This window comes from Salvelinus alpinus, chromosome 10 (genome assembly GCF_045679555.1).
Source record: "Salvelinus alpinus chromosome 10, SLU_Salpinus.1, whole genome shotgun sequence".
In the NCBI taxonomy this organism is placed as follows: domain Eukaryota; kingdom Metazoa; phylum Chordata; class Actinopteri; order Salmoniformes; family Salmonidae; genus Salvelinus; species Salvelinus alpinus.
In genome coordinates, this window is record NC_092095.1 from 15,117,806 (window position 1) to 15,130,735 (window position 12,930).

Here is a 12,930-nt window from a genome sequence, read left to right on the forward strand (position 1 = left end):
CAGTCTACTTGAACAGAGCAATACTCAATCATGAGGAATCATAGCCAAAGGAACTGAATAATATAAAGGAAAGCAGTGTGGAAACCAAAAAAAAAAACAATTAGGCAACAACATATTCAATCCCTTTTAGACAACTTCCTGGACAAAACGTTCCACTGTAATAGTGAAGTCGGAACCTTGGCAGTAGAAAACCTAAAAAGTATATTTGTCTTCTCAGCTTCCCTGTCAAATCTATTCATTTCAAACAGAAAACCGGAGAAAATGATCAACAATGACAAATGGTTTGATGAAGATTGCAAAAACCTAAGAAAGAAATTGAGAAACCGATCCAATCAAAAACATGGAGACACAGAAAACCTGAGCCTACGCCTTCACTATGGTGAATCACTAAAACAATACAGAAATACACTACAAAAAAATTAACAACGTGTCACAAATCAGCTGATTGTAATTGAAGAGTCCATAGACTAACCACTTCTGGGAAAATTGGAAAACACTAAATGAACAACACGAAGAGTTATCTATCCAAAACGGAGATGTATGGGTAAACCACTTCTCCAATCTATTTTGGCCCAATAACAAAGAACAAACAGCAAAAACATATACATGATCACATACAAGTCTTGGAATCAGCTATTAAAGACTACCAGAACACACTGGATTCTCCAATTACATTGAATGAACTACAGGACAAAATACAAACCCTCCAACCCAAAAACGCCTGTGGTGTTGATGGCATCCTCAATGAAATGATAAAATATACAGACCACAAATTCCAAATGGCTATACTAAAACTCTTTAACGTCATCCTTAGCTCTGGCATCTTCCCCATAATTTGGAAACAAGGACTGATCACCCCAATCCACAAAAGTGGAGAGAAATATTTGACCCTAATAACTACTGTGGGCTATGCGTTAACAGCAACCTTGGGAAAATCAGCAGACTCTTAATTTCGTCAGTGAAAACAATGTACCGAGCAAATGTCAAATTGTCCCCTCCCCAAAAATAAAAAATTATAATAATATTATAATAATAACTGTACGACAGACCACGTATTCACCCTGCAAGTCAATTTGGCATGAGGGTCTGCTATCCAAATTGATGTAAAGTGGTGTTGAGGGAAACATATATGACATTATAAAAACCATGTACACAAACAACAAGTGTGTGGTTAAAGTTAGCAAAAAACACAGGGACGTGGGGTGAGACAGGGATGCAGCTTAAGCCCCACCCTCTTCAACATATATATCAACGAATTGGCAAGGACACTAGAACAGTCTGCAGCACCCGGCCTCACCCTACTAGAATCTGAAATCAAATGTCTACTGATGATCTGGTGCTTCTGTCACCAACCAAGGAGGGCCTACAGCAGCACCTAGATCTTCTGCACAGATTCTGTCAGACCTGGGCCCTGACAGTAAATCTCAGTAAGACAAAAATAATGGTGTTCCAAAAAAGGTCCAGTCGCCAGGACCACAAATACAAATTCCATCTAGACACCGTTGCCCTAGAGCACACAAAAAACTATACATACCCCGGTCTAAACATCAGCGCCACAGGTAACTTCCACAAAGCTTTGCATGATCTGAGAGACATCAAAAGGAACATAAAATTCAACATACCAATTAGGATCTGGCAAAAAATACTTGAATCAGTTATAGAACCCATTACCCTTCATGGTTGTGAGGTCTGGGGTCTGCTCACCAACCAATAATTCACAACATGGGACAAACACCAAATTGAGACTCTGCATGCAGAATTCTACACACACAAAAAGAGATAGCACATGGCTTTTAACTGTTAAGCAGAGCAGCACAGGGGAGCCCAAGAGCAGACTCAGACAAGTAAACAGATGAATGAACCAAGGTATGTATTGTAACACAGGGAGGTATGGAAATCCTTTTGACCTGGAGTGTAGACTGGAGCTGAAGCAACGGTTAGCTTGGGATTGGGTCCTGGCGGAGGCACGAAGAAAAGACCGGTCCCTCCTCCAGGTGCAATGACAACGGCGCCTGTGGTCCTGGACTGAGTTACTGTTAGATGGAGGAAGGCCAGTGACGAAGTCCTGAGCTATGTGTGACCAGGGGCGACTGGGTATGGGAAGAGGGCGAAGCCGACCGGACGTAGGTTTGATGGAGGTTTTGTTCCGGGCACAGACCAAGCAGGCACCATGGTGGGCCACCAAAATCGCTGCCGCAGGAAGGCGACAGTCCGGTTCATGCCAGGGTGACAGGTGAGGTGAGTAGCATGGGCCCACTGAAGAACTTCAGAGCGAACTGAATCTGGCACAAACAGAGTCATTCAAGGACCATTTCCTGGATCAGACTGGTTCAGCTGAGCCTGACGAACACAGGACTCGATCTCCCAGGAGACAGCAGCTACGATGCAGGAGGATGGCATAATGGTTTCTGCCTCGGTACCTGTGTTGTCTGCGGTGAACTGACAGGAGAAGGCGTCAGGCTTGGTATTCTTAGATCTGGGGCGAGAAAGGTTATACAACCTACTACTGGGTAGTTTTAACCATGGATGGCCCAGAACCAGAGGAGAGTAGGGACTGTCGATTATGTGGAAACTGATCTTTTCTTGGTGATTACCAGAGAGACGCAGGATGACTGGAACGGTTCTCACAGACATGGGAGAGAAGCTTACCATTGAGAGCGTAGGCATCGAGAGGTGAATTAAGAGGAACAGTGTCCAGGCCCAACTGGTTGACAACACCTCGGTCCAAAAAGCTCTCGTCGGCACCTGAATCTATAAGAGCAGCTAGAGGAAAAGCCTGACTCTGCCACACAAGGTTGGCCTCAAACAGGGGTCTGGTGGAAGATGGGCAGGCAATTTGACCCAATAGTATTTTCCCCATATCACCCGAGCCTCTTCTTACTGGACGCAGGGAACAAGTGGAAACCAGGTGACCAACCTGGCCACAGTACAGACAGCTCCTAGTATCGACACGCCGCTGCCTCTCCTCTGGACATAGGCGGTCCGGCCGAGCTGCATGGGTTCAGGTTCAGAACATGCCTGGGGTTGGGATACAGTCTCAGTGAGTGAGTTCAGGAATGCTCCCTGAAGAGGCTCCTCATCCCAGCCGCTCTCTGCGGCGAAGGTGCGGAACTCACATGCCATTTCAGCAACACTCTGGGAGCCTTGACGGAGGGACAGGAGTCGTTTAGCAGCGTCCTTTCTGCAAACTGGGTAGTCAAAAATCTTCCTCATCTCCTCCGTGAATCTACTATAGGAGAACAAATGGGTAACTGTCTCTGCCACACAGCAGTGGCCAAGGAAAGCGCTGCTCCACAGAGGCAACCAATCAAAAACATAATCTTGGCTCGTTCACTAGCATTAGAGTAGGGCTGTTGCTCAAATACTAGTGAACATTGTACCAAAAAGGCTCTGCAGGTTCCGAGATTACCATCGTAGCGCTCTGGAGTAGGAACAAACGGCTCCCGGGGCGGAGAGGAGGGACTTGGGACAGGTTGTGAGCTTAAGGCGTAGGTTTGACTCTGTAGGACAGACGGGTGCTGGGAAAACTCATTGATTGTCTCCAGAAGGGTTTTAAGCGCTTGGTCATGTTGATTGAGCAGGGCGCCTTGACCAATGAGCATTTGGTGGCGAGTGTCCAAGTCTGCTGGGTTCATATCTTGGCCAGATCGTACTGTTAAGCGAAGCAGCACAGCGGAACCCAAGAGCAGACCAGGAAACAGAAATGAATGAACCAAGGTATTTATTGTAACACAGGGAGATATGGAGCGCAGATCCGGGGAAGCTTGGATGAGTTGTAGGAAACCAGATGTGGAGGCTGAAGTTTGCTGAGTGTGCTGGGTTGGGACAGGGTAAACAGGTCCGGACCGGAATCCAAGGGAGTGGTGGTGTGGTGAGTCCAGAACAGGGTAGCAGGGAGGTGAGATGTGGAACAAGAGCCAGAGTCAGGGTGGCAAAATGAGCAGAGATTACGACCTGGCAGAACTGAGTATTTGTAGAGGTCTTGATAATGGAACGAGTTGCAGCTGGTAGGGATCTGCTCTGACTCCGGCACACCTGTCTCCAATCACACACAAACAGACAGACAGACAGACAGAAAGACAGACAGACAGACAGACAGACAGACAGACAGACAGACAGACAGACAGACAGACAGACAGACAGACAGACAGACAGACAGACAGACAGACAGACAGACAGACAGACAGACAGACAGACAGACAGACAGACAGACAGACAGACAGACAGACAGACAGACAGACAGACAGAGAGACAGAGAGACAGAGAAGGTACGTACTGGGGGAATGGCTGCAGGTCAAGCAGACACCGGATGACCACTAGGGGGGGTGTCAGGAGCAGATGTGACATTAACTGAACTGGGGTTACCAGTGAGTGAGTGTGTGTTTGTCTGTGTGCGTGTGCAACCTTTCTGAGTGCCTGAGCGCTCAGTGTACCATGCTAATAGCACTCAGACCTGGTCTCCCGGGATAACCAGATCTAGCAGGGCTGGGTGACGGTGTTCTGTTACAGTACTAATGATCCGTTTAACAGAGCTGTCACAGGGTTGTCATAAAAATTCCTCTCCACTCTTCTCCTGTCCTCTGTTGTTTTAGTAATGTAAGTTGTGTATGTTTCTGTTCGGTTGAACCTGCTATTTAAAGTCTTCTATGGTCTGGTCGTTTAATAAATTGCAGGTTAGCAGTTTATATAATGTGTGATGTACGTACTTGATAAGAGTGTGTAGGTAAACAGCATTATAGACTGTAGTGTGTAGGTAAACAGTATTATAGACAAGTATTATAGACTGTAGTGTGTAGGTAAGCAGTATTATAGACCAGTATTATAGACTGTAGTGTGTAGGTAAACAGTATTATAGACCAGTATTATATATTGTAGTGTGTAGGTAAACAGTATTATAGACTGTAGTGTGTAGGTAAACAGTAGTATAGACTCTAGTGTGTAGGTAAACAGTATTATAGACCAGTATTATATACTGTGGTTTGTAGGTAAGCAGTATTCTAGACTGTAGTGTGTAGGTAAGCAGTTTTACAGACCGGTATTATATACTGTAGTGTGTAGGTAAACAGTAGTATAGACTGTAGTGTGTAGGTAAACAGTAGTATAGACGGTAGTGTGTAGGTAAACAGTATTATAGACTGTAGTGTGTAGGTAAACAGTATTATAGACTGTAGTGTGTAGGTAAACAGTAATATAGACTGTAGTGTATAGGTAAACAGTATTATAGACTGTAGTCTGTAGGTAAGCAGTATTATAGACCAGTATTATAGACTGTAGTGTGTAGGTAAACAGTATTATAGACAAGTATTATAGACTGTAGTGTGTAGGTAAGCAGTATTATAGACCAGTATTATATATTGTAGTGTGTAGGTAAACAGTATTATAGACTGTAGTGTGTAGGTAAACAGTAGTATAGACTCTAGTGTGTAGGTAAACAGTATTATAGACCAGTATTATATACTGTGGTTTGTAGGTAAGCAGTATTCTAGACTGTAGTGTGTAGGTAAGCAGTTTTACAGACCGGTATTATATACTGTAGTGTGTAGGTAAACAGTAGTATAGACTGTAGTGTGTAGGTAAACAGTAGTATAGACGGTAGTGTGTAGGTAAACAGTATTATAGACTGTAGTGTGTAGGTAAACAGTATTATAGACTGTAGTGTGTAGGTAAACAGTAATATAGACTGTAGTGTATAGGTAAACAGTATTATAGACTGTAGTCTGTAGGTAAGCAGTATTATAGACCAGTATTATAGACTGTAGTGTGTAGGTAAACAGTATTATTGTCCAGTATTATAGACTGTAGTGTGTAGGTAAACAGTAGTATAGACTGTAGTGTGTAGGTAAACAGTAGTATAGACTGTAGTGTGTATGTAAACAGTATTATAGACTATAGTGTGTATTATAGACTATTATAGACTATTATATACTGTAGTGTGTAAGTAAGCAGTATTATAGACCAGTATTATAGAATGTAGTGTGTAGGTAAACAGTAGTATAGACTGTAGTGTGTAGTTAAACAGTATTATAGACTGTAGTGTGTAGGTAAACAGTAGTATAGACTGTATAGTGTAGGTAAACAGTATTATAGACTGTAGTGTGTAGGGAAACAGTGTGATAGACTGTAGTTTGTAGGTAAACAGTATTATAGACTGTAGTGTGTAGGGAAACAGTATTATAAACCAGTATTATATACTGCAGTGTGTAGGTAAGCAGTATTCTAGACTGTAGTGTGTAGGTAAGCAGTTTTACAGACAAGTATTATAAACTGTAGTGTGTAGGTAAGCAGTATTATAGACCAGTATTATAGACTGTAGTGTGTAGGTAAACAGTAGTATAGACTGTAGTGTGTAGTTAAACAGTATTATAGACTGTAGTGTGTAGGTAAACAGTAGTATAGACTGTATAGTGTAGGTAAACAGTATTATAGACTGTAGTGTGTAGGTAAACAGTATTATAGACTGTAGTGTTTAGGTAAACAGTATTATAGACTGTAGTGTGTAGGTAAACAGTATTATAGAATGTAGTGTGTAGGTAAACAGTAGTATAGACTGTAGTGTGTAGTTAAACAGTATTATAGACTGTAGTGTGTAGGTAAACAGTAGTATAGACTGTATAGTGTAGGTAAACAGTATTATAGACTGTAGTGTGTAGGTAAACAGTATTATAGACTGTAGTGTTTAGGTAAACAGTATTATAGACTGTAGTGTGTAGGTAAACAGTATTATAGACCAGTATTATAGACTGTAGTGTGTAGGTAAACAGTAGTATAGACTGTAGTGTGTAGTTAAACAGTATTATAGACTGTAGTGTGTAGTTAAACAGTATTATAGACTGTAGTGTGTAGGTAAACAGTAGTATAGACTGTATAGTGTAGGTAAACAGTAGTATAGACTGTAGTGTGTAGTTAAACAGTATTATAGACTGTAGTGTGTAGGTAAACAGTAGTATAGACTGTATAGTGTAGGTAAACAGTATTATAGACTGTAGTGTGTAGGGAAACAGTGTGATAGACTGTAGTTTGTAGGTAAACAGTATTATAGACTGTAGTGTGTAGGGAAACAGTATTATAAACCAGTATTATATACTGCAGTGTGTAGGTAAGCAGTATTCTAGACTGTAGTGTGTAGGTAAGCAGTTTTACAGACAAGTATTATAAACTGTAGTGTGTAGGTAAGCAGTATTATAGACCAGTATTATAGACTGTAGTGTGTAGGTAAACAGTAGTATAGACTGTAGTGTGTAGTTCAACAGTATTATAGACTGTAGTGTGTAGGTAAACAGTAGTATAGACTGTATAGTGTAGGTAAACAGTATTATAGACTGTAGTGTGTAGGTAAACAGTATTATAGACTGTAGTGTTTAGGTAAACAGTATTATAGACTGTAGTGTGTAGGTAAACAGTATTATAGACTGTAGTGTGTAGGTAAACAGTAGTATAGACTGTAGTGTGTAGTTAAACAGTATTATAGACTGTAGTGTGTAGGTAAACAGTAGTATAGACTGTATAGTGTAGGTAAACAGTATTATAGACTGTAGTGTGTAGGTAAACAGTATTATAGACTGTAGTGTTTAGGTAAACAGTATTATAGACTGTAGTGTGTAGGTAAACAGTATTATAGACCAGTATTATAGACTGTAGTGTGTAGGTAAACAGTAGTATAGACTGTAGTGTGTAGTTAAACAGTATTATAGACTGTAGTGTGTAGGTAAACAGTAGTATAGACTGTATAGTGTAGGTAAACAGTATTATAGACTGTAGTGTGTAGGTAAACAGTATTATAGACTGTAGTGTGTAGGTAAACAGTATTATAGACTGTAGTGTGTAGGTAAACAGTATTATAGACTGTAGTGTGTAGGTAAACAGTAGTATAGACTGTAGTGTGTGGGTAAACAGTATTATAGACTGTAGTGTGTAGGTAAGCAGTTTTACAGACCAGTATTATAAACTGTAGTGTGTAGGTAAGCAGTATTATAGACCAGTATTATAGACTGTAGTGTGTAGGTAAACAGTAGTATAGACTGTAGTGTGTAGTTAAACAGTATTATAGACTGTAGTGTGTAGGTAAACAGTAGTATAGACTGTATTGTGTAGGTAAACAGTATTATAGACTGTAGTGTGTAGGTAAACAGTATTATAAACTGTAGTGTGTAGGTAAACAGTATTATAGACTGTAGTGTGTAGGTAAACAGTATTATAGACTGTAGTGTGTAGGTAAACAGTAATATAGACTGTAGTGTGTAGGTAAGCAGTAGTCTAGACTGTAGTGTGTAGGTAAACTGTGTTATAGACCAGTATTATATACTGTAGTGTGTAGGTAAACAGTATTATAGACTGTAGTATGTAGGTAAACAGTATTATAGACTGTCGTGTGTAGGTAAACAGGGTTATAGACTGTAGTGTGTAGGTAAACAGTATTAAAGACTTTAGTGTGTATTATAGACTATTATAGACTATTATATAATGTAGTGTGTATGTAAGCAGTATTATAGACTGTAGTGTGTATGTAAACAGTATTATAGACTATAGTGTGTATTATAGACTATTATAGACTATTATATAATGTAGTGTGTATGTAAGCAGTAGTATAGACTGTAGTGTGTAGGTAAGCAGTATTATAGACCAGTATTCTAGACTGTAGTGTGTAGGTAAACAGTACTATAGACTCTAGTGTGTAGGTAAACAGTATTATAGACCAGTATTCTAGACTGTAGTGTGTAGGTAAACAGTACTATAGACTCTAGTGTGTAGGTAAACAGTATTACAGACCAGTATTATATACTGTAGTGTGTAGGTAAGCAGTATTATAGACCAGTATTATAGACTGTAGTGTGTAGGTAAACAGTAGTATAGACTGTAGTGTGTAGGTAAACAATATTACAGACTGTAGTGTGTAGGTAAACAGTATTATAGACTGTACTGTGTAGGTAAGCTTTTTCAGGGGACTGTAATGGGACGTGTGTGTGTGTGTGTGTGTGTGTGTGTTATTAAGCGTGTTCAGAGGATTACTGTGTGCTACTATGGCAGGATACGACCTTCATGCTGTCACACTAAACACACCTAATGATGAATAATGTGTGTGTGTGTTACAGTTAGCGCACCGGCCTCTCCCAGAGAGATGATGAGTATGAAGGAACGCAAGACCGAATACGACTCCACAGCAACCAACGCAGGTTTCCACGACAACAAAGGAGAACATACCTCCCGAAAAGACACCATGGCAGGTGTGTGTGTGAAGGAGAGAGAAATAACAGACTATTACTTTCTATTTCCATATCTCTTTCTGTCATTCTCTCTCTCCCCCTCCCTCTCTCTCACTCTCTCTCCCCCCTCTCTCTCTGTCTGACACCCCCCCCCCCTCTCTCTCTCTCTCTCTCTCCCCCTCCCTCTCTCTCACTCTCTCTCCCCCCTCTCTCTCTGTCTGACACCCCCTCTCTCTCTCTCTCTGACACCCCCCTCTCTCTCTCTCTCCCCTCCCTCTCTCTCTCTCTCCCCCTCCCTCTCTCTCTGTCTGATACCCCCCCTCTCTCTCTCTGACACCCCCCTCTCTCTTTCTCTGACACCCCCCCACTCTCTTTATCCCCCCTTTTTCTCTCTCCCCTCTCTCTCTCTCTCTCTCTCTCTCCTCTCTCTCTGTCCGTCACCCTCCCTCTCCCCCCCCCTCTCTCTCTCCTCTTTCTCTGTCTGTCACCCTCCCTCTCTCCCCCCCTCTCTCTCTGTCTGACATCCTCTCTCTCTTCTTTCAGTCAGAATCTCCTGTGGAACATCCACGTTGTTCCGGAACTCATATGTTACTACTAATGACGAGATCGAACACAACCAGGTGAGCTACACCACACACACTACTAATATTACACAACACACACACACACACACACACTACTAATATTACACAACCAGGTGAGCTACACCACACACACTACTAATATTACACAACACACACACACACACACACACTACTAATATTACACAACCAGGTGAGCTACACCACACACACTACTAATATTACACAACACACACACACACACTACTAATATTACACAACACACACACACACACACTACTAATATTACACAACACACACACACACACTACTAATATTACACAACCAGGTGAGCTACACCACACACACTACTAAGGTGAGCTACACCACACACACTACTAATATTACACAACACAAACACACACATACACACACACACTACTAATATTACACAACACACACACACACATACACACACAGACACTACTAATATTACACAACACACACACACACATACACACACACACACTACACACACACACACACACACACACACACACACACACACACTACTAATACTACTAATACTACTAATATTATAACACACACACACTTCTAATATTACACAACACACACACACACACATACACACTACTAATATTACACAACACACACTGCGAATATTACACAACACACACACAGACACATACACACATACATGAATGCATACAAACATACACACACACACACGGACACACATGAATACATACATAAATAGACACATACACACACACACACACACACACACACACACACACACACACACACACACACACAAACAAACACACTGTCACGGCCGTCGTAGGGAGGAGACCAAGGCGCAGCGTGATAAGCGTACATTCTTCTTTATTTATGGAACGAACACTGAACACTGAACACTGAACACTGAACACTGAACACTGAACACTGAACACTGAACACTGAACACTGAACACTGAACACTGAACACTGAACACTGAACACTGAACACTGAACACCGAACACTGAACAAAACGAACAAAATAACAAAACGAACCGTGAAGCTAATATGGCTAGTGCAGACAGACAACTAAACATAGAATAAGAACCCACAAAACCAAAAGGGAAAATGGCAACCTAAATACGATCTTCAATCAGAGACAACGATAAACAGCTGCCTCTGATTGGGAACCAATTCAGGCCACCATAGACATACATATGCCTAGACTTACCAACACCCCTAGACATATAAAACACCCTAGACAATACAAAACAAGCATACCCACCCTTGTCACACCCTGACCTAATAAAGAAAACATAGATAACTAAGGTCAGGGCGTGAGACACACATACACACGCACACACGCACGCACGCACGCACGCACACACACACACACACACACACACACACACACATACATACATACATACATACATACATACATACAAACACACGCAAACACATATACATACATACACATATACATACAGTTGAAGTCGGAAGTTTACATACTCCTTAGCCAAACACATTTAAACTCAATTTTTCATCATTCCTGACATTGAATCCTAGTAAAGATTCCCTGTCTTAGGTCAGTTAGGATCATCACTTTAGTTTAAGCATGTGAAATGTTAGAATAATAGAAGAGAGAATGATTTCTTTCAGCTTTTATTTCTTTCATCACATTCCCAGTGGGTTAAAAGTTTACATGCACTCAATTAGTATTTTATTTATTTTTTATTTTATTTTATTTTACCGTTATTTTACCAGGTAAGTTGACTGAGAACATGTTCTCATTTGCAGCAACGACCTGGGGAATAGTTACAGGGGAGAGGAGGGGGATGAATGAGCCAATTGTAAACAGGGGATTATTAGGTGACCGTGATGGTAGAGGGCCAGATTGGGAATTTAGCCAGGACACCGGGGTTAACACCCCTACTCTTACGATAAGTGCCATGGGATCTTTAATGACCTCAGAGAGTCAGGACACCCGTTTAACGTCCCATCCGAAAGACGGCACCCTACACAGAGCAGTGTCCCCAATCACTGCCCTGGGGCATTGGGATCTTTGTTTAGACCAGAGGAAAGAGTGCCTCCTACTGGCCCTCCAACACCACTTCCAGCAGCACCTGGTCTCCCATCCAGGGACTGACCAGGACCAACCCTGCTTAGCTTCAGAAGCAAGCCAGCAGTGGTATGCAGGGTGGTATGCTGCTGGCTTGTATTTGGTAGCAATGCCTTTAAATTGTTTAACTTGGGTCAAACGTTTCGGATAGCCTTCCACAAGCTTCCGACAATAAGTTGGGTGAATTTTGGCCCATCCCTCTTGACAGAGCTGGTGTAACTGAGTCAGGTTTGTAGGCCTCCTTGCTCGCACACACTTTTTCAGTTCTGCCCACAAATGTTCTATAGGATTGAGGTCAGGACTTTATGATGGCCACTCCAATACCTTGACTTTGTTGTCCTTAAGCCATTTTGCCACAACTTTGGAAGTATGCTTGGGGTATTTTCCATTTGGAAGACCCATTTGCGACCAAGCTTTAACTTCCTGACTGAGGTCTTGAGATGTTGCGTCAATATATCTACATAATTTTCCTCCCTCATGATGCCATCTATTTTGTGAAGTGCACCAGTCCTTCCTGCAGCAAAACACCCCACAACATGATGCTGCCACCCCCGTGCTTCACGTTCGGGATGGTGTTCTTCGGCTTGCAAGCCTCACACTTTTTCCTCCAAACATAATGATGGTCATTATGGCCAAACAGTTCTATTTTTGATTCATCTGACCAGAGGACATTTCCCCAAAAAAGTACGATCTTTGTCCCCATGTGCAGCAAACCATAGTCTGGCTTTTTTATGGCGGTTTTGGAGCAGTGGCTTCTTCCTTGCTGAGCGGCCTTTCAGGTTATGTTGATATAGGACTCGTTTTACTATGAATATAGATACATTTGTTCCTTTTTCCTCCAGCATCTCCACAAGGTACTTTGCTGTTGTTCTGGGATTGATTTGCACCTTTCACACCAAAGTACGTTCATCTCTAGGAGACAGATCACGTCTCCTTCCTGAGTGGTATGATGGCTGCGTGGTCCTATGGTGTTTATACTTGCATACTATTGTTCATACAGATGAAAGTGGTACCTTCAGGCGTTTGGAA

General features: G+C 41.7%; 1 protein-coding gene across 1 annotated transcript in view; it reads left to right on the top strand.

The window, feature by feature from the left end:
- LOC139531541 (catenin delta-2-like) overlaps positions 1–12,930 on the top strand; it is a 571,014-nt gene that overhangs the window by 553,960 nt on the left and 4,124 nt on the right. Inside the window, exons 23-24 of the mRNA XM_071328059.1 lie at positions 9,090–9,221; positions 9,744–9,820. Of these exons, the coding sequence (XP_071184160.1) occupies positions 9,090–9,221; positions 9,744–9,820 (209 nt within the window). The remainder of the gene's footprint in view (positions 1–9,089; positions 9,222–9,743; positions 9,821–12,930) is intronic.